The sequence below is a fragment of the Dasypus novemcinctus genome, chromosome X, assembly GCF_030445035.2.
Source record: "Dasypus novemcinctus isolate mDasNov1 chromosome X, mDasNov1.1.hap2, whole genome shotgun sequence".
NCBI lineage: Eukaryota > Metazoa > Chordata > Mammalia > Cingulata > Dasypodidae > Dasypus > Dasypus novemcinctus.
The window spans coordinates 43,493,763-43,516,838 of NC_080704.1; the positions used below are offsets into that span (position 1 = coordinate 43,493,763).

The window sequence follows — 23,076 nt, forward strand, 5'->3', positions numbered from 1 at the left end:
GCAGTGATGCCCAGAGATGTACTTACCAAATGCAATGGATGTGTCATGATGATGGGAGAGAGTGTTGCTGTGGGGGGAGTGGTGGGGTGGGGGCGGTGGGGTTGAATGGGACTTCATATTTTTTTAATGTAATATTGTTTTTTAAAATGAATTAAAAAAAAACTAAACAAAACGAGGAAAATTCTGTTCACAGAATCAGAACATTCATTCTCTGAAGGCAGAGCTGTATGGGAGACCAAATTACAATTGAAAGTGACTGGAAGGCAGTGAAATTTGAGTGAGACAAAGCAATATGATGTTGCTAACAAATGACTTGAGACTCCATGAACCTGACATGGACCATATGGCACAGGGAATGAACAGGTTATTTTCATTTTGGGGCCCAGGTGCCTCTTCCCTTGTCAAAGTCTGGATTGGTACCCTCGACATTCTAACTCCTTAGATTTCCTGTATCTATGCCCTAGGTTCACCATCTCCTTTTCTCCACCCTGCATTTCTCCAGAAGGAATGTATTATCATCAGTTAGAGTCTATCTTTTGAAATTGTAATAATAGTTCAGACCTGCCAGAACTGGAGGAGACAGCCTAATATTCTTGTAGAGTTTTCAATACTTCTAATCTTCTTTACAAACCAGCTCTATTAGTCCTGGTACAGGCGACTAAAAATTCAGCTAATTTTGTTAATTTAATCCTCATGAGACAATTTTATTTCTAAACACAATTCTTAAAGTTCACACAGAACATTCTAAATCTCTGACATTTCAAACACAAAATACTGTTTCAAGTGAAATTGGCTGTCATGTTAAGATATTCATTCAGTGAGTTTTCAAATTGATTTTTCTACTTCATCATAAAATAAAATGAGGCACACAAGTGGTAGAAAAACCAATTGCATTCTTCATCTGAAGAGACCACAATTGACAGTGATGAAAAAACTAAAGTGGGAAAGCTACTTTAAATTTTCTGAGGTACCCCTTTTTCTCTTAACCTTGTTACTTCTTGTTTGTGGCAACTCTGAGTCCGTCTGATCCTTGCTGCCGCTTTGGGCTTTGGAAATGGAGGAAAGGGCTGAAGTAATCCAGAGAGTCTGCACTGACCTGGGCAGTTTCCTCCTAGCTCTTGATCTGTAGGAAGTAGTTCAGTTCCAAGTCCTTTCAGCAAAGCTCTGGTTTGGTTAACGACACATAGAACGAGCACATGAGTTTTGGAAAGTTGCGGAGGCTCTGGACAAAATCCCACCTTCCCAGTTCTCTTAAAATTTGGAGGTCATCCTAACCTTATGGATAATGGGAGGTCCCAAAGCAGCCTTTGGGTTTGTTTCTAGTTATGCCTAAAAGCCTGGCTAGAGCCTAGCAAACCACACATAGCTCACATATAAATTGTAGTTGATAGAGCTGGGAGAAAATGAAGGGAGTGTCATGAGATGATGCAAAAATCACAACACCAGGTAGATCACCCTCAGAGTCATCATTCTGGAGAGACTGGTCAGGGAGAATCTAGGTGCCAAGACATTCAAAGAATATGCTCAAGAGTTAGGATGAGAGGCAGGGTTTGGTGCACTTCCTCTGTTAACAACATTGATTTTGCAGTATATAATATGTATCTACAATAATTCACGAACAGCCATGTACATCTTGAGATTTAAACATCAGTCATGTGAATAAAACATTGTTGAGTACAGTTGAATCCCCTGTGTTCTTCTCTTTGGTTGCATCCCTCTCTGTCCCACGGAGGTAACCGTGATCCTGAATTTCCCACATACTTCCCTATATTTATACTACAGATATATGGAGTCCTAAATTATATATAATTTTTTGCAAGTAGTCACCTTCATATATGCTATCCTTCCACATGAATACTTCTATAACTTAATGTTTTCATTCAACGTTGTGTTTGTGAGACATATTTTGGTTGATAAATATAGCGCCAGGTCATACTTGTTTCACCAGCAGTGCTTTTCTGCTGTGGTGCTAGGTGTGGGAAAGGAAATGGAAAGGGAGCCACTGAAGGGCCCTGGCCTGTTGTAGACAGTCCAGACTGTGCACTTAATGTCCCAAAGTGGTGTCCCAATTCACCCAGCAGCTAGCATAGGAAGCACATTATAATGGAAGAAATGAAATTTGCATAGAGAACCAGAAATCAACTAAATATAAATAATATTTCATGGTAATAAGCACATAATAGGGAAACGGACTTTGGCCCAGTGGTTAGGGCGTCCGTCTACCATATGGGAGGTCCGCGGTTCAAACCCCGGGCCTCCTTGACCCGTGTGGAGCTGGCCATGCGCAGCGCTGATGCGCGCAAGGAGTGCCGTGCCACGCAAGGGTGTCCCCCGCGTGGGGGAGCCCCACTCGCAAGGAGTGCGCCCATGAGGAAAGCCGCCCAGCGTGAAAAGAAAGAGCAGCCTGCCCAGGAATGGTGCCACCCACACTTCCCGTGCCGCTGACGACAACAGAAGCGGACAAAGAAACAAGACGCAGCAAATAGACACCAAGAACAGACAACCAGGGGAGGGGGGGAAATTAAATAAATAAATAAATCTTTAAAAAAAAAAAAAAAAAAAAGCACATAATAAGCATTTAATAAATCATGTTTACTGATAGAAAGCTTTTTTTTTAGTTAGGTACATCACTATCCAAAAATTAGGCAATTTTACAAGCGCTATGGTAACAATGCTCTAATTAATTCTTTTCTCCTCTCTTTCCTCCACCTTTTCAATGTTTTCAGGATTCTGTCAGAGCAGATCTGATTCCTGATTCCTTAGCTTTCTGAAGGATCGAAGGTGAACATCATTAAGGAGTCTAGATGCCAAAGAATTTGGAGATCTTTTTCAGTTAAAACAAGAATGACTTTCATGGAATGTAATCCCACTGGAGCCTGTTTTCTATGTAGTCTGAAAAAATACCTAACCACCATCAGCAATTCTGCAGAGGCCTTGTAAAAACCACTGTACACAGAGTAACTGACTCACTCTGGGTTGGTCAAGAGGACCTTAAGAATTGTGGATATCAATTCACCTTCTGGAAGATTCATCCACTGCTACTCAGAGCTGCTGCTGAAATACCATGTCTAAGAACTCAGAGTTCATCAACCTGTCATTTTTATTAGATCATGAGAAGGAAATGATCCTGGGAGTCCTAAAGAGAGATGAATATTTGAAAAAAGTGGAGGACAAGAGAATAAGGTAATATTCGTTTTTATCTTTTCTGCCTTCCTTGACTGCTTTCTGCTTGTTTGAAACAATTTGGATCTGAAATTGGGTGGCTGTGACTGCCATGGGGACAGATGTTGGTCAGTGACTTCACGGGTTCCCAGGAATAGCCTAAATATTTTTTAAAAAACATCTTTGGCTCTTTACCCTTTAGCCAGGGGGTGGGGAGGATGGAATTGGGCTAATAATTTATGAGAACGCCCATTTCCTAATAACATGATAATTAGTAGTTAAGATAAAAGACTGCCTAAGTTTGAGTACCAGCTCCGACATGTACTAGTTATGTGCTCTCAGGCAAATTACTCAATTTCTTCATGCTTCAGTTTCTTTCCCAATAAAGCAAGGATAATAACTGTTTCCCCACACACATAGAGTTGTTGTAAGGATTTAGTGTCTGGCACATATGTGCTCAGTAAATGTTAGCTATTATTTATTTATAACATCTTTCTCAGGTTAGTCATTTTGGGGGTTTGCCTCCACAGAAGCTAAGAATAGTGGAGGGGGATCCGAAGAGTGAAAAGTTCCCATTGTGACCCAGAAATCAGTTGAATTTCTTGTAATACCTGTTCATATAAGGGAAGTTGAGTAATATGGGAAGCTGGGTTTCACATCAGTTGTGGACTGGGCTGATCCTTAGTTTGTTCTGATGGGTATGATCTCAGCCAGCATTTGTTCTGATTAGTTGTATCTTCTGTTGGGAATAGTTACAGCCTTGTTTTGATTGTTTGCAACATCCACTGTGATTGGTTGCTGCCTGTTCTATGCTTGTTGTTAAGTATATTTGGTTATTATTACGTCTCAGCCCTGAAGAAAAAAGGAAGCAGAAATAAGCACAGTTCTCTCCTCAGTCACTGCCACCTTGGCAACCTATATAGATTTTACATCTAGTTTAGCTTCCAAAATGGCAATCGGAAACTTTCCCTTTGGAGAAAATTTGTCATAAAATTGTCTTCACAATTGCAGAAATCTTCAATATGCATAAATGAACTAGGAGTCTCAGAAATGGAAATACTTTGGAATATTCTTGATTGGAGCTATTTCATAGTTAAGGACTCAGAATTTTCATTTCTATTCTTCTAAGATATTGAACCACTTAAAGAAAGAAATGTTTTGATTAAAATTATTGCACAATTTCTATGCTTAAAATTCAAATAGTGATGAAATGCAGTCAATTATTTTAAAGAAATCAGAAATGATGTTTTTAACATTAGTAGTCCAGTCATGAAAAGTGATTAAATTTTCTAATATGCTGCATGGGATGTATCAAGAATAAGGTGGTTGCTTATCTAACTCTAAACTTTTTTGAGGAAAACAGAAGAAAGGCCTTTGTAGATTTATAGAAAATAAATTATAGCCCCTATGTGTTGTTCCCTTCTTTATTAACAGCAGTGGCTAATATTCATTGAGTGTTTGTTCTGTGCTAACTGCTTTAGATGTGTTGTTCTGTTTCATTCTGAGCCTTCAAGGCATGAGACCAGGCTAGATGACTCAGGCTCTGTCATTCTTAATGGCCTCATGTGTTGAGCAGCCATGCTAGCATGGGTGGCATAGTGTTTAGAGTACCTGCTGTTGAGTCACACATCCAGGGTTCCAGTTGCACTGTGAAATCTTTTTGTCACTTTACACAAGATGCTTCCGTAGATAAATCTGTCTCCCTCATCTGACACAATAGAAATAATAACACTGTCTGCCTCATAAGATTGTTGTAAAGATTAGATAAGCTAATGTTATAAAGAGCCTGGAACGATGCTAGTATGCAGTAAGCTCCATATTTGATGGCTACAATCATTATCTCTATTGGTTGGTTTGTGCTGCCCTTGATTTACTAGTTGTGGTAGGCATTTTCAGTGCTACACTCAGATCCATCCCTTGGTTACACCTGTGTGCTCATAGCTCAGTTTCCATGTACTTCTAAGGACTTGCAACTTCTTCAGAGTACTGCCTTTGGGCAACTGGAAATGCTTCACCCATAGGATCAGAGAGCTGGAAGCGCCAAGTAAACTTCAGCTTATGACCTTACTTGGGCAGCCTGAAGGCCAATGACTGACAGGTACAGGAACACTTTGCCTTAAGGCAGGACAGACTGTGAGGTGCAATTGATGCTTCCAAGCTCCCCATGGGATCAGGGTGAGGGTGAACTTCACCTAAAAATCAAACCCTTCCTTTGCCCCTCTCCCCTTCCCTGTTCTGCCTCCTCTACTCCCTTATGGGTTTCTCCTGAGAGCACTTCTTCAATAAATCATTTCCACACAAATCCACATTCCAGAGTTGACTTCTTGAGAACCCAGCATCTGAGTGTGTGTGCACGCATGCACGTCTGTCTGTCTGTCTTTCTCTCTCTCTCTCTCTATATATATATATTAGGCCTGACACAAGATCTTGTTATTAAATGTGGTAATAAAGCACCTATATTATTGTTCTCACAATTTTATTTTTAATATTTTAATAACTACTTGCGTATAATACATTTCCTTGGTAATTCTTATGCAGACAAAAAGATGACTCTGAGAAAGGGTCCATAAGCTTTACCAGGCTGTCAGGGAAATCTACAACACCACAAAGGTTAAGAGAACCTGATATGTAAACTCACAATCTAGTGGGGGGACAGATATATGATCAGCTAAAGACAGTGCAATATTGAATGAAGTAAGCACAAACTAGCAGAGGACATTGTCTTTGGGGATTTATGGGAAATTGACCCCCACTCCCATAGTCTCCTTTCTCCTTTCCTTGCATTTCACCAGTGTGGCTATTCTTTGCTCTCTCTTTGCCAGACCAGACAGGATCTTAACCATTTCTACTTGATATCCTCCAAAACCATCAACACAAAGAATTTACCTGTGCAACAGATTTTATTGCAACAGTAAACTTTAGAGCTAGCTATTACAATATTAATTTTTCACCATGTTGCAGAGGTATAAGATGATATTTTGTGGGAGCCTAGGGGAACAAGTAATTATGAATAAGATAGAAATTGAAGGAACATTTTCACAGAGGAGGTAATGTTTGAACTTGGCCTTGAAAGGTGAAAAGACTTTTGACGGTTGGCAAATATAAGTAAAGTATGTTTTACCCTTTACTATGAACCACAAAATTGCTTTCAGAGTCTACCAATGGCATTTTGAAGGAAATTGAAGTCAAAGGAAATTTTTAAGAATTATAGAGATTACTAAGAGAAAGTGATCTGGAAACTCATAAAATTGGATGTTAGGAAGCAGTGGGTTTATTGTTTGTCTGTGTATTTGTCTGAGTAGATTGTCTTTAGAGTCAAAGAAAATAGAAGAATGGGTAGCATGTAAAAAATTGTATGAAATCAACATCTTGGGCCGGATGCCCAACCATGCACCATAGTCCACCTACCCATGGGAGCATGGCATTAGTTAAGGAGAAACTGGTCTCTGGGTGCTCATGAAGTTGTTTGTACCCAGAAGGCACTTAGCAAGCCTGATAATTCCCAGCAAGTATGAATTGTAAGGAAAGGGAGGGGCATCTGCCTACTGAGAGAGCACTCTAGGCTCATCAGCAAAGTCTCAAATATATTTATACTTCTCTTACAGATCAAGCAGAAAGGAGTGGTAGAAGATAACCAAACTCAGGCTTTGACTGGTAGAGAATAAAAGTATTTTAAATGTTCCCTGTGGAGAACGAATCACTTAGATTTGTTGATGGCTTCAATACAGTGAAGAAAGAGGGAAGAATTGTCCCAAAGAAAATTGAGCCATCAACAGCAATTCAACTGAAAAGAATACTGATAGTTTAGAAGTACAAAATACAAGTCTGTTATTTTATGCTTTAGATTTTTCTAACTTTGGAACAACTCAGACTAGCATAACATTTATACAGTTCATTGTATCTATTCAAAAAAACCTGGCTAACAAATTCTTAACTCTACTCGATCTCCCTCATCTAAAAACAAATAATAATCTTATACGTCTACTTTGTATTATTAACCTCTATAAAAATCTTCAATTTTAAGTGAGTATTCATTTCAGCAGTTCATTTGTGGATGTTATTCTCTCTAAGGGGACATTATTTCCATTTGCCCACCATACATAATATATCTGGGCTGACCTTTTCTTTGGTACCTAATATTAGGCTTGTCTCAATGGTGAACCTCATTGGTTGCCTTACATCATATGTTTCTCTGCTCTTCCTCCCTAACTGAACCCCAGTTTTGTTCAGGCGTGTACCCCACTCACAGCTCCAGCTGTAGATTTTTTTATTGTAATCAGCCATCCTTATTTGGAATCCCCCTGGCATCCAAAATGATTGGCCTGGAGGTGGACATGAGATTACAAAGATAACACAATCACACATACAGCCCAGATTTTATAGAAGGTTCTTTCTCCCACCGGACATGCTCAATGAAACAAGCTATCACGGTTGTTGTTAAGGATGAAAGCCAACACATCAACAAATCTGAGCCAAAAGAATAACAGAGAATTACTGTCCTGATATACTAGAGCCTATCACACATCTGGACTTCTTAGGTAAATAAGATGATATATGTCCTTGGTTTTTATAGCAGTTTGAATCAGAATTTCTGTTACCTAAAAGCATCCTGCAAACCTCATCAGTGAGAATCAAACATGTATTGAGCATCTTCTATGCGCCAAGTGCTATGTATTTAATGTTGGAATAATGGAGGTGGGCAGAGACATAATCCTAGTACTTGTTGGGTCCATAAAGAAGTTTGCAGTCCTGTATCAGGCTTTATCCAGGTGGTAGATCAGGGCTCAGCAAACTCTTTTCTGTAAGATGCCAAATATGGCTCCAATAAGCCATGTTTTCTGTTGCAACTACTCAACTTCACATTTATAGTGTAGAATCAGCCATATACAATATGTAAAAGAATGGCTTTGACTCCGTTCCAATTAACTTTACTTACTAAAATTGGCAGTGGGCCAGACTTAGCCCAAAGTCCATAGTTTGCTGACCCTTAGTGTTGACAAAAACATCTTGGTAGGTTTTGGCTGTATATACCTGAAAGCCCTGCTAGCCTTCTCAGGGAGAAGCTGGAAATCTATAGTTCAAGAGATAAGATGGATTTGGACTAGAGACAATCAGATATCAAAGATGGAACATGGGCTCCTACCTGGGAGGTTAAGTGATTTCACAAATGATTTTTTTTTTAAATTTTTTTATTTTTTATTGACTTTGTAATAATATTACATTAAAAATATATATGTGAGGTCCCATTCAACCCCACCCCCCCACCCCCCCTCTCCCCCCCCCCCAACAACACTCATTCCCATCATCATGACACATCCATTGGATTTCACAAATGATTTTTATGCCATCTCCAGGGAATTTTTATGCCTCATCCCATCTGTAGTGGCTCATGTCTTGGAACAGCTTAAATCTATTTCACTGTCAGTTGTAGAAGAGTAAATTCAATCTGGAGGTATAGAAAATACCAATAAATAGCAGAAGGTTCTGGAAAATTGTGAGGGGTAGGCTGCAAATTCATTTTCCCAATGAGATAAGAACTATTAATATCCCCATGTAGAGATGAGAAAACTGTGGTGCAAAGTTAGATAACTTGTCCCAGGTCACACTGTTAGTAAGGGGCAGAGCTGCAATTTGTAGTCATGCAGTCGGGCTTCAGGGCCCTCTTAGCATACTCCTCCCCCCCCTTCTTTTTTTACTCTTTTTATTTATTTGCTGTTTTTAGTCTCTGTACCTCTTTCTTGATATGATCTTTTAAAAAAACAATATGCTTTTTATTTTTTAAAAAGATACTTAGATTACTTAAATGTTATATTAAAAATATGGGGGATTCACATATGCCCCGCTCCCTACCCCTCCCACCTTTTCCCATATTATACACCCTTCATTAATGTGGTACATTTGTTACAATTGATGAACACACTTTGGAGCATTGCCAGTAAGCATGGATTATAGTTTACATTGTAGCTTACACTCTTTCTCACACAATTTTGTAAGTTATAACAAGATATATAATGACCTATATCTGCCATTGCAATATCATTCAGGACAATTCCCAAGTCCCAAAAATGCCTCAATATTACATCTGTTTTTCCCTCTCCCTCCCCTCAGAACCTGCAGTGGGCACTATCTCTACTTCAATTATAGCAGTTCTTCCATGGCTAGAATAACAATAATTATATGGTAGAATAACTCTAAGTCTATTCTAGTCCATCGTTCATTCCCCAATCCTGAGGATTCTGGGATGGTGATGTCCACTCTGCCTCTAATTGAGAGGGGACTTAGATTCTATTGGGCAGATGGATGGGACTATCTTGCTTGCAGTTGCAGACTCTCTGTCATTATTGTTGTCCATCATCATCTCCTTGTTAGTTGTCCTGAGTGAGTCCAATGAACTGGAGAGCAGGTGTTGTGACACTGTTGAGATTCAAGTCTTAGGCCCTTTTTGACTTCTGAGTAATATATCTGACCTTGCAGGAGGACCAGAAAAACAGAGAAGGTAAATTATCCAATGCCTCCTTCACACCAAAGAATGCATTACTCAATTCACAAATGTATCCTTATTTAACCCCCATGTCAACACCAAGGTATACATACTATTATAATGTATTATAAATGGGGAAACTGAAGCTTAGAGAGTAAATAATTTTCCTACCTGATAAACATCAGATTTGAAGTTTGCTCATTCCATACTGTCTCCATTTCCTATATACTGTGATGTTTATGTAATAACTGCACTTATTCAGACTCTGTTGAAAGCCCACCCACAGACTTAATAGTAGCTGTCAAAGAAATCTGACAAAACAGAAATCATTTCTTTAGCCTGGTGTTTACTGAAGGATATTAATTTTCAGTTCTGATCTAGAAACTGTACAGGACCATCCAAAGACATTATGACTTTGGTCCTACCATTGCTCTTGCATGATGAAAACTGACAAAAGTTCTCATGTTGTGCTAATTTTTTTTTAGGAGGTACTGGGGATTGAACCTGGGACCTCGTACATGGGAAGCAGGCACTCATCCATGGAGCTACAGCCATTCCCCACTGAGAGTTGTTTTTTTCATTTGTTTGTTCATTTTTAGGAGGTACCAGGGATTGAACCCAGGACCTTGTCCATGAGAAGAAGGAACTCAGCCACATCCATTCCCCATGTTGTGTTATTCTTGATGCCAACTGAAAACCAACATGCTAGTGTATTATGCTTTATTCTTCACAGTGAACTCAGCTGAAACTGACCACTAAGCAAGCCAGAGCACAGTACCATCAAGGGGTCACAGACCCCAGCCTGCAAAACTGCCTTTCACCTTATGGGGTTGTCTTTATGTGGTTGATTCCATTATTTTGGTACTGGAGGAAGAGAAGGAAGGAGAAACAGAAGGAGAAGGCATATTAAAATTGATTTGGGGGAATCCTGCAGATAAGCTTAAACTTTGGTTAAAATGGATTTGAAGTGATTTCAAGAATTATGCATTCAGCCTGGAAGTCAGGAAGAACAATATGTGCCAAGCAATAGTATCCTCTTAATACTCTATAAATGTTCAGTTTGCGAAGCTGTTTGTTTTTCCAAATCTTACCACTCTATTACTAAGAACAAAATTAATTTGACCCTCTCAAAAGCTTAAAGACTCACTGTCCCCATAAAACAACAGGAGAACTATTAGAGTGAACTTCTAGTTTGGTAAACATAATGTTTTAATCTTAATAGAATTGCCACAAATCTTCTTAATGGATTAACAAAAACTCCCAGCATGAACATACTGGCTTCCTAATTAAACCCAAACTCTTAATAAGTCACAGAGAAGTGAAAAAGCAAATCCAGCTCTGCCATAAACGAATTTAAAACCTTCGTGGGGGAGGGGGATTCCCTCCAAAGACCCTAATAACTTCAGTATGTACACAGATACAGGGAAACAACCTTAAATCTTGCTTCCACAGCATTTTCCTCCAAGCAATTCTCACTTGTAGGACTCATCATAGGTCTGGGGCCACAAACACTTTAAATTTGGGAACATTTAAAACTTTGGATTATCCTTGCCAGACCATTTTCTTTGTTTGAAATAATATGGTAACCATAGTCATAAATAAAATTTTACACATGTAGAGTCATATATATGTGGAGTTTTATATGTATATATATGCAATATACACTTTATATATACAAACTCTTTGACTCTTCCCCATATTCTCCCCATCCTTTAGTATAGTTGCCCTTCCTTGTGTACTGTCTCTAGCCAGAATTGTGTAGAGGACATGCTCCTAGGCAGTAGAGGGTAACTGGACTGCACATCCAAAAAACTACTATTCCCTTTCACTGAAAATTGCAGAAGCAGAAAACTATAAAGCCCATGTAATCCACAACCAGGCTGAATGTTATGGAGTAGTAGGTTGGTACTGGGATGGGGAAGCCAAGAGGACTTGCCTCTTCACACAAAAGTATGTCAGGTCATAAGGGAAGATCTAACTAAGCAATTATCCACTATATTCTTGGTAAAGCATGCATTTTATTTCTAAGGAAATAAAATATAAGTGAAAGATTCATTAACAAAAATGTCACCTCTAATATATGCAGGCAGATGCCCGTTTTATATCAACATTACTTTTAAAAGAATATTCCTGCATTAATAGGAGTTGGGGCTTAATCAAATTAAATTTACACTAAGATTAGGCTAACATGCATTTAATGATTTTTCTAATGATGATTTTGTTGTAGAGTAATTAAGCATAACTGGTAAACATTTCATGCAAATATCTAAAATTATGTGACTTATACATGCCAAAGTTTTTTGTTTTGTTTTTTAAGATTTATTTATTTATTTCTCTCCCCTCCCCCCCCACCCCCCACCCCCGTTGTCTGTTCTCTGAGTCTATTTGCTGTGTCTTCTTTGTCCATTTCTGTTGTTGTCAGCGGCACGGGAATCTGTGTTTCTTTTTGTTGCGTCATCTTGTTGCGTCAGCTCTCCGTGTGTGTGGCACCATTCCCGGGCAGGCTGCACTCTTCTGCGCTGGGTGGCTCTCCTTACAGGGTGCACTCCGTGCGCGTGGGGCTCCCCTATGTGGGGGACACCCCTGAGTGGCAGGGCACTCGTTACGCGCATCAGCACTGTGCATGGGCCAGCTCCACACGGGTCAAGGAGGCCCGGGGTTTGAACCGTGGACCTCCCATGTGGTAGACGGACACCCTAACCACTGGGCCAAGTCCACTTCCCCCAAAGTTTTTTTTAAGTTTTTTTTAAAGATTTATTTTTTTCTCTCCTCTTCCCCCCTCCAGCCCCTAGTTGTCTGCTCTCTGTGTCCATTTGCTGTGTTTTCTTCTTTGCCACTTGTATTCTTGTCAGCAGCACTGGGAATCTGTGTCTCTTTTGTTGCATCATCGTGCTGCATCAGTTCTCCTTGTGTGCAGCACCACTCCTGGGCAGGCTGCGCTTTTTTTTGTGCGGCTCTCCTTATGGGGCACACTCCTTGCGCATGGGGCTCTCCTACACGGGGGACACCCTTGCATGGCACAGAACTCCTTGCACGCATCAGCACTGCATGTGGGCCAGCTCACCACACAGTCAGGAGGCCCTGGGTTTGAACCCTGGACCTCCCATGTGGTAGGCGGATGCTCTATCAGTTGAGACAAATCCACTTCCCTTTAAAAAGTTTTAAACACAGTAATTCACTGTGATCTATAAAGAACATCAATGCCTCCAATATTCCTTTGTTTTATAAAATATAGATCCAAATAAAGAAACATTTTTATATCTCCTGATACTTTTGTCATTATAGAAGTAATATATTTGTTATGGATTATTAGAAAATACATATAATATGGACTCGGTAGCTAAATTAGATTTCCTTTTCCCAGAGAAAAATAGTTTCCACTTTTGTTGAATTTCTTTCTTGTCACTTTACTGTATGTGTATATATAACTTTCACATATTGGAAACATGTTGTACATGTATTTTGCATCCTCTATTTTTGCTTAACATTTTTCCTGTCATTAAAAATTCTTTGAAAACATTGTTTTGTTGGCTGGCTAAGGTTTCATAATATGGATGTACAATGTTTTGTTTAGCCATTTGTTCTAATTTCTGTGAATACCCTTATTCTTAAATTTCCTGTTTTCATTTTTCTTTATATGGAAAATTATATTTTGATGTGTATTTCCTTTAAATTGAATCCAAGAAGTCAAGCTACTGGATTAAAGCATGTATACATGTTTGAAGTTCTCACTACCTAATGCAAAATTATTTTCCAGAAAGATTGTACCAATTTCCTGTTTGCTAAACTATTACATTATACCCCTGCCAACATCAAAATTGACATAACTCTTTACTGATTTGATAAATTGATGTTAATTTGCATTCATCTGATTATTATTGAATTTTAATACTTTACATGAGTAGTAGCCATTTCCACTTCCTCTTTTGTGAATTTTTGATTCACATCTTTTGTCCATTTACTACTGAGTGTTAGTTGTTGTTTCAGTGTTGATTTGTCCTATATTTGGCAAATATATTTCAAGATTTAGCAAAAATTTATTGAGTGCTTATTACACAAAAGGCATGATGAGGAATACTGATGAATTAATTTCCAATTTAACAAAAACAAAATTGTGTATTATTGAATTGGGCACTCAAAGTCTCTACTTTCACATTGACTAAAATAAAATTGATATACTCTTATATAAAATATAAACAGTTTATATCTATCTCAGATTCTATATACAATTAGTATTTTAAAACCAGAATTTGTATCCTTCTCTATGTCTATAGTATCATCCATACCATTTATGGGTATAGAAATTAGGATTAGGTTCAATCGTGCATTTCAGAAAATCAAACTAACAGTAGCTTAAGTTAATGAAAAGCTTACTTTTTTTTTTTTGCCTACATGATTCAAAAGGAAAGCAATTAATTCAGGGTGGACAGAAATGGTCCCATGCTCATACCAGGCTCAGTCTCCTTCTACCTGCCTGCTCTACCATCTTTAACACACGCTAACACTTCATGGCCCAAAATGGCTCCAGCTACAGTGATCATGTCCTCAATCCAGTAGCAAGAGAGAGGGAAAAGGTCTGGAAAAAAATCATGTTCTCACCCCTTAAAGTCATTTCCAAGAGCTTTCACATATGACCTTGCTTATATCATGTTAACTAGAACATAGTCACATAGCCATACTTAGCTGCAAAGCAGCTTGCAGTCTTAACTGGGAAGTATAGGCTTTATTCTGGGCAGCAGTGTAACCAACTAATATTGGGGTCCAGTTGGTATAAAAGAATAGTAGAGATATTGAGAGACAACGAGCAGTCTGAGAAAATTATGATCACACAACTTATGGATCAGGTTTGTGTCACTATTACTCAGTACAAATCTCATTTTCTTTTGTATAGAATCTGAAAATAACTAATTGTCAGTAATGCTTTTTTGTGAAGCATATAAGAAAAAAAAAAACCATGGACATAAAGAAAACAGTGTTTATATTCATCCTCAATGGATTTCACCAAAATGGTAACTTAACATTTCTTGTGCTATACACTGTAACTAACAACTAGGAAAAAAGCTGAAAACTGTTTTTATAATAACCCTCATTAAGAAAATGTGGGTCCCCATCAGCACCACCTAAAAAGGTAAAATGGGAAAAATTAAGTGCTAATATACCTCTTCATTGGTGCACTTAAAATAATTTAGTTTACACAAATTCAATTTAGTGACACTTTAGAAATAAATTTCAGCTGTATATTTATAAAAATTAAACTAAAAACCCTTTTATAAGTGCCTTTATTCAGTACCAGAACTGGTTTTAAAGAAATAATTTTTCAAGGGCAACATGTTCTCTTTAAATTATCTTTCTTTTTATATGAATGCCCAATTTCCTCCCATCATGTCAGTTCTATCTTTGCATTGTCATCATAATAATCTTTAAAAACCCAACATTTTATCCTTGTGTTTTTTAAAAGAAGCTTTCCTACTTTGTGGTGTACTGATTATATCTCCACCTCCACCTTTTCTAAGTAGGTTATCATATTGATAACAGGATTTTCCACTGTTTTTAATACTCAAGAAAGGCATCTTTTGGGTTCCAGGTTAATAAAACATGTCTTTCTTCCTTGGTGGGCCAGGAAATTGAGACAGTAGTTATTCCAAGTTATTCCAAGATGGGAGGTCAATTTTTGCTGATTTTAGGACTATAGTTAATAAACAGCAAGGTATGGAATAGCAATGATTCTTAACCCCTTTACAGTTGTGATTTGTTGTATGATTTATGGAATCCCTGTTTTATTCTGGATTCCCCAAAAGTAAAACCTGAACCTTGAATCTGTGTGCAAGTGATTTATTAAGAAAAAAATCATTAAGGGAAAAAATCATCTGGCAGAGAGTAGCTTCAGTGTACCTTCACAGGGGCACATAATGTTTGATATTTAGTTTCTACCATCCTTTCTAAGTGCGTCCAGAATGCCATTGCCTCTTTGCAGTATATAAGAGCACATTTAATGTTTCTGGAAAATCCATAACAACTCTTATTTCTCTTGTGTTGTATGTGATTGGTTAAGGTCTTCCTTGTGTTTCTGTATAGCTCCAATTGTTTACTCTATGTAAATTACTTTTCAGTATTGTAGCTCTTTTTTTTTTTTCCTTATCAAATGTCTGTCTGTTTACATGGTTTTGTGAGCTCTCCTGGAATATTCCTCTGAACCAAATGTTTTACTACCTGGCTTAGTGCTTGATGTTATCTATAGACTTGAAGATTTTGCAATGCCCTCATTCCTTGAGATACTAGTACATTTAACAAGACTTATTTAGCTAGACAGATTTTCTTTCAATCCAGCTCCTAATTACTTTCTCTGAAGAAGCTTTCTATCCAGGCAAAACTTTTCCCCAGTTCTCAAAGGGTCTTGATTCTTTTTAATAGCTTTTGGTGTTTTTTTTGTTTTTTTAAATTATTTATTTATTTTTAAAAATTACATTAAAAAAATATGAGGTCCCATTCAACCCCACCACTCCCACCCCCCACTCCCCCCACAGCAACACTCTCTCCCATCATCGTGACACATCCATTGCACCTGGTAAGTACATCTCTGAGCATCACTGCACCCCATAGTCAATGGTCCACATCATAGCCCACACTCTCCCACGTTCCATCCAGTGGGCACTGGGGGGATCTACAATGTCCCGTAATTGTCCGTGAAGCACCACCAAGGACAACTCCATGTCCCGAAAACGCCTCCACATCTCATCTCTTCCTCCCATTCCCCAAACCCAGCAGCCACCATGGCTACCCTTCCCACACCCATTCCACATTTTCTCTGTGGACATTGGATTGGTTGTGTCCATTGCACATCTATGTCAAGTGGGGGCTTAGATTCCACATGGGTACTGGATGCACTCCTCCTGCTTTCAGTTGTAGACACTCTAGGCTCCATGGTGTGGTGGTTGACCTTCTTCAACTCCATGTTAGCTGAGTGGGGTAAGTCCAATAAATCAAAGTGTAGGAGCTGAAGTCTGTTGAGGCTCTGGGCCTGGGTATCATATTGTCAGTCCAGAGATTCAAATCCCCTAAATATATCTTAAACCCCAGCACCAACTACAATTCCAATAAAGTAGCATGCAAGTCTTGTGAAAAGAGATCCCCTCTGAGTCCAATTCCATCACGCAGAAACACCAGCTCCAAAGAAGGGCTATCTTTCATGGCAGTGAACCCCATCTGCCATGACCATAGAACCCGTGGGTCTCTTTATCCCTCAAAAGAACCAATACCTGGGGTTGTATCTACTTTATCTGTCTCTTAGCCTCTGCTCAGTTGTGCATAAGGGCATTCCTTCTGACAACCTCCAGACTCTTTTTTAGAGACTCATAGCCATATAAACTCATTTGTCCTTTCCATTTCCCCCTTCCATTAGGTCAAACAGCATTTTGAAGTCATGTTATTATATGTAGACAGGGATATTCTGCTGATCCGTATTGAACCTTTAATTCAAGGTCATTTTCTAGTTGCATCTTCAGCTGGTACGTGGTAGTGATCCCTCAGTGCCAGGGAGGCTCATCCCCGGGTGTCATGTCCCGCGCTGTGGGGAATGCACTGCATCTACATGCTGAGTTTGGCTGTGAGAGTGGCCACATTTGAGTAACATGAAGGCTGTCAGGAGGAAACTCCCAGGCACAGTGCTACTCTAGGCCTTGTTCTTATTGCAGGTGTATAGGCTCAAAAGCATAGCCATTAGTATCAGGAGCCCACTGTTGGGCCCTCCTTCCTTCCTGGTTCTTGCCGTTGCACCTGGGGGACTGCCGCTGCTCCCCCAGGGTCCACGACAGTGACCCCCTGGCCAGGAGCCCAGTACCCCCCCAGCTGTTGTTTTTAATTTTTTCCACTATGAGTATATCTAGACATTACTATATACCCTGGGCATATGCCCTGTATAACTCCCTGTCAGCCATATATATCCTGCCAATAACATCCTATATCAGTATTCCTCCACTGCCATTGTTGAACCACTCTGTGATCCAAAACTTCCTGTAAAGTGAATCCCAACATAATGTCAGCTTCACAAGAGTCTTAGATCACCGAAATTCATATATACAATATACAGTACTTCCCCAGATCCACCATAAAACCTTTTCCCTTCCACAGCAATAATCTTTTAACTTATTCATATCATATTTCCTGAAACTGATGTACAGATTCCGGAACAATAGCTTTCAAACAAGGTGACATCTGTGCTTACTATGTGGTCCATACTTTAGGTTGTACAGTTTTCTAAATTTTTTAGTTATCCTATGTTTTGCCTTATGGTTTTTGACTTGAAAACTAATCAGAAGCTTTGTAAAGCTTATTGGGACACAAGGGGTGTTTGTTGAAGAACAGCGCTGCTGGAGAATGTTTGTTGTGAGAGACTGTGATGAGACTAGGCAAATGCCTTATGGTGTCAGACGTAGGGAAAGAAGAAGAAACTATCTATGTTTACCAAGGCTCACCCTTGAGTATGCTCAGCATGGCTTTGAACAACTTAGAAAGAAACAGCAGCCATTAGTAAAGGCAGTGTACTTTTTGACCAAAAACATTTTAACAGATTGAAAGCCAACAAGAGGAACCTGTTGGAGAGGAAGAGTGCAGATTTTGGAATAAAAAAAAAAAAATATTCTGTATCTGAATCCTGATGACACCTTGCTGCCTTTCTGAGATTCTACTCTCTTATCTATAAAATAGGAATCATAATGTCTTTCTCATGCATTGTTGTCAAAGTTTAAAGGCATGGCATATAAAGTAGAGTTCCTGTCATTATTGTGGCTGTTATGAGGTGTAGGTTTTAATAACAGGTTCTGTACATGTAAACTACAATCAAAATGAAAAAGTAATATTTTTAATTCAGAGTACAGAAAGGTCACCCATGGATTTTCTTCCTCTCTGACAAAAAGGAAATTGAAGCAGTGTTGATGGCATCGCCTCTGAATATGAATGACAGATGGGAGTGCTAGGAGCTGTGCAGCCATTGGCACGAAGCTGCTGGGACATTGTTCTGCCTGAATGTATTATTTCAGTGACTTTTGTCTCAGTGTTTCTGGTTTGACTATAAATTTCATCAGTCACTGTGCTTTTGTTCTCTTAAAAAAATATATGAAACTCCAGCTCTAGTCAAGGATTTAACTCACAGGCATTGCTGCAGAGGCTGACACAAAACTTGATAGCAACATTTCTGCAAAGGGACAAGCTGATGTCAACAAATAATAATAAAAGCTATTATTTACTAAGTTCATGCTGTCATTTTGGGGGCAAGTAGATTTGTCTCTTGATGACAGTGGCCCTTTATAATAGTAGCTTAAATAAGACGGACATATATTGCACTCTAACGTAAAGGTCTGGAATGCTTGGCAGCTCTGCAATATTGTTATGGTGGCTCCATTATAGCAGGGGCATGGGCTCCTTTTTGTTAGTTGGTCTGCCATCTCGAGTGTTTAGCTCTTGAACTGAGATGGCTCACCCCTATGTGCTCATCCCAGTCTCTGGGAAGGGGCAAGGGGGCATGATTTACAGGTTGTCTATATCATTTATGCTCACATCTCATTAGGCAACACTTAGTCACATAAACAAACCTCATCTTTACTCTGAGTGGCCTAGCTTGACATTCCACTGATACCGAAGAAGGGGAGCACAGATATTGTGAGACAAATAGCAATCTCTTCCACAATTACTATGCATCAAGCTATGCTAAACATTTTACAAATATTATTTAATACTCAGAACATCCCTATGAGGTTGTAACTATTATCATGCTTGTTTTATAGAAGGGGTAATTAAGACATAAAGAGGTTAAATAATTTGCTTAAAGTCTCAGAGGAAATAAGTGGCATAGTCCGGATTTGAACCCAGGTAGTCTGACTTCAGAGTCCTGTTCTCTGGGCCACTAAACAATCCTCACTTGCTCATGATTTCCCTTGGGCCTTGCCTTTGCTAGATGAGAATTGGCTTCATTAAAGACATCAGGGAAATTGTTTATACATGACTTCCTCTTCCAGGCAGCTAAACGCTTCCATTATAAAATTCCTATCTTGTTTTGTGCTGAAGAATATTCAATACAACTTGTGTAGACAGGGTAACAAAAGAAAAATAAGGCTGCACAAATATGATGGGAATTTTTTTTCCTATTTACTTCATTATAATGGGAATTTTTGAAAATTATAAAAATGAAAGCAATTCCCAATTTGAATGGAATATGTCTAGGCAGTGATAAATCAAGCAACTTTGGTAATGCATGGAACATTTTTAGAATGGGCTAGAAAAAATGAATTCAATATATTACAAGAATATAGAAATGGAGAGTCTTTTATTCACCTATAGGTGAGATAATTCATCTCTTTGAACTTTCAGCTACATATAGGTAATCAATTCACATGTTAATATTAACATATCTGTGTAGCTATAAGGAAAGCCAAAGAATGAAGAATAAACTTGTATTTTAAAATACAAGAGGATCCCAAGTTTATTTCAAATAAAGGACTGATGTTAGCTGGAATCAAATGTCTTCGACAACTTGCTTTATTTTTCTTTATATTCTTTGTCAGTTTTTAACAGTTGACTTTCAGCCATATTTATCTCTACTGTACTTTTTCACCTATGTCTCATAGTTTTTGCCTCTCTTCAGACAAGAATAAGTAGAGGAATTGGTTAGAATTTTTGATATTGTCAAGAATCAAAATAGTTCTGCTTTCTGAATAAAAATGAAAAGTAGTAATGAGGTTAAGAGAGATGGAAAAAGTTCTGGAAATCCTTACCAAGGAATTGAGAAAATTCTGTACTTTTCTCAGAATATTATTATTTTTTTGTCTAAATTTTAGCCAATTTTACTTTCACTTTATTCTTAAAGTGATCCAACATTGGGCGCATTTTTATTTTCTCATTATCCCCTTTGTTTTTGTTTTTCTTTTGTTTGTTTGTTTAGGAGGTACTAGGGATTGAACCTGGGACCTCATATATGGAAGCAGGCACTCAACCATTGAGCTACACCTGCTCCCCTCTCATTCTCTTTGTAATAATAATGACTCCAAATTGCCAAGGCTTCTATAATTTACAACACACACTATTATACTTATTGTCTCTGATTCTTAGAAAAATCCTCAGAGGAAGATGGGAGAGAAATTATCATCTTCATTTTTAAATTGGAGTAACTGAGACCCAGAAAAGTTAAGTGAAATGCCTGGTGATACTTAGCAAGCACCCCAGCTAAATCTGTTCTGTTCCTCCCTCACCACCTCCCTTTCCCTCCCTCCCTCTCTTGCTCCCTTACTTGCTCACTTGCCTTCACTTTTGCTTCCTTCTATTAATTCAATAAGATGATATCTATTATGTTCCAGTCACCAGGTCAGGTACTGCAAAATGCAAAGCTGAAGAAAAAAGGAGATAGTTCTGTCCTCATGGAGCTTATAAAAGAGTGGGAGAGATAAACATTAAACCAGTAAACAAGCAAAATTAAAAATTATAGGGGAGTGGATGTGGCTCAAGCGATTGAGTGCCTTCATCCCACATGGGAGGTCCCAGGTCTGCTTCCCAGTGCCTCCTGAAAAAGCAAAAGAAAAACAAATAACAAGCAAAACAAACGAAAAAACCAACTCAGGGAAGCTGATGTTTCTCAGGGTTGAGCACCGGCTTCCCACATGAGGTCCCGGGTTCATTCCCCAGCCCTTGGTAAAAAAATTATGGTAAATGTTGTGAAAATAAAGAACAGGCTGCTATGAATGAGAACAAAATGGGCCTATGCTGTAGATTTGGTGGCTAGAGAAAGCCTCTTTGGGGAAGCTGCAAGCAAACTGAAGTAAAAAAGAAAAGTGTGGGAGCCCTCCAGATGTACAATTACACTGTACGTTTAGGTCAGTATGGGCTCAGTGCTTCAACAACATCCCCAAAAGCTTAGTGGCTTAAAACAACAGAGGTTTATTTCTCACTCATATTACCTGTCCATAACAGGATGGCTGAGGACTCTGCTTCACTGCCTTCTCAGTCCAAGACCCAGACTTACAGAGCAGACACTATTCGGGACATTGCCAGTCTTCATGGAAAGGAGAGGGGGTATGGTGAATGGTATACTCCCTCTTAAAAGCTTTTATCTGGGGCCACGTACCACATTTCCTAGGCCAGGGCAAGTCTCATGATCACATCTAATGTTAAGAGGGCAGAGATGTGCAATCTCAAAATGCTTGCAGAAGTGGGGAATAACTGGACATAATGAGTGAGCAACTTAATTAATGACTACAGTGTTGAGTGAGAGAGAAGAAAGACATTCCCAGCTGAGGAAACAGCATGTGCAAAGGCCCTGAAATGGGAAAGAATGTGGGGGCACATTTGAGAAACTTAAAAGAATGACAATGTTTCTGGGATGCAGTGAGTACATGGGAGATAGAGAAAGGAGACAGCAGGGGCTAGATCATGCATCTTTATAGGTTATGAGAAAGAGTTTTAGATTTTATTCAAAGTATAAAGGGAAACCACTGAGGGATTTTACACAGAGGAACAACATGATATGAGAAATGGTTTTAAAGAATATTGACTACTAATGCTGACTATTCTGTGTAGAATAGATTGGGTGAGAATTAAATAGAAAATGAAGAGATCAAATAGGAACCTTTTCAAGAGTCTAAGTGAAATTCGATGGTGGTCTACAGTTTAAAGTAGTAGTCTTATTTGAGGTAAATATTCCATTTATTTATTATTTTTTATAATTAATAACTATTATCTAGTTCAATATCCTTTCCCTACATTCTTGGCTTAGTTTCCCAGGGCTTCTGTAACAAAGTCCCAAAGACTAGTTGGGTTGAAAAAAAAAAACAAATTTATTTTCTCAAAGTTCTCGGGGCTTGAAGTCCACAATCGAGATGTCAGCAAGGCCATGCTTCCTCTTAAAGAGGAGAATCTATTCCATACCTTTTCCCTAGCTTCTGGTAGGTGGTCAGCGATCCATGGTATCCCTTGGCTTGTGGCATAAATCCACCTCTGACACATGGATATCTCTTTCTCTGTCCCTGTCTCTCTCTGTCCTAATTTCCTCCCCTTGTAAGGACAACAGTCATATTGGATTAGGGCCCAGACTAATCCAGTTTGACCTCCTCATAGCTAATAACATCTTCAAGGATCCTATTTCCAAGTATGTTCACACTCATAGGACTTGGGGCTAGGACTCGAATATACCTTTTTGGGGGACACAATGCAATCTCTAATAAAACCAACCCACAAAGCACTTGAAGCCACTGCAGTGAGCCACAGGGAAGGAAGGTGGTGCTAGGCTTTCTCTCGCTCTTCTTTTTCCTCTCCTTCTCATCTCTTTCCCCCAAAAGCCAGGACCTGCTCATGTTGAAGGAATGGGGAAAGAAAGGCTCCACTTACATCATTGCCTGCTATATTCATGATGGGACAAGGAGGTCCCCTTTCTGTTGATCATTATCATTTTT

At 38.9% G+C, this 23,076-nt stretch overlaps 1 protein-coding gene across 2 annotated transcripts in view; it reads left to right on the top strand.

Annotated features, from left to right (window-relative positions):
* The window catches only part of SYTL5 (synaptotagmin like 5), a 287,943-nt gene that overhangs the window by 152,112 nt on the left and 112,755 nt on the right, over nucleotides 1–23,076 (top strand). For both annotated transcript variants that reach the window (XM_058292189.2, XM_058292188.2), the window contains exon 2: nucleotides 2,727–3,183. In XM_058292189.2, the coding sequence (XP_058148172.1) occupies nucleotides 3,065–3,183 (119 nt within the window). In that variant the 5' untranslated portion in view covers nucleotides 2,727–3,064. The remainder of the gene's footprint in view (nucleotides 1–2,726; nucleotides 3,184–23,076) is intronic.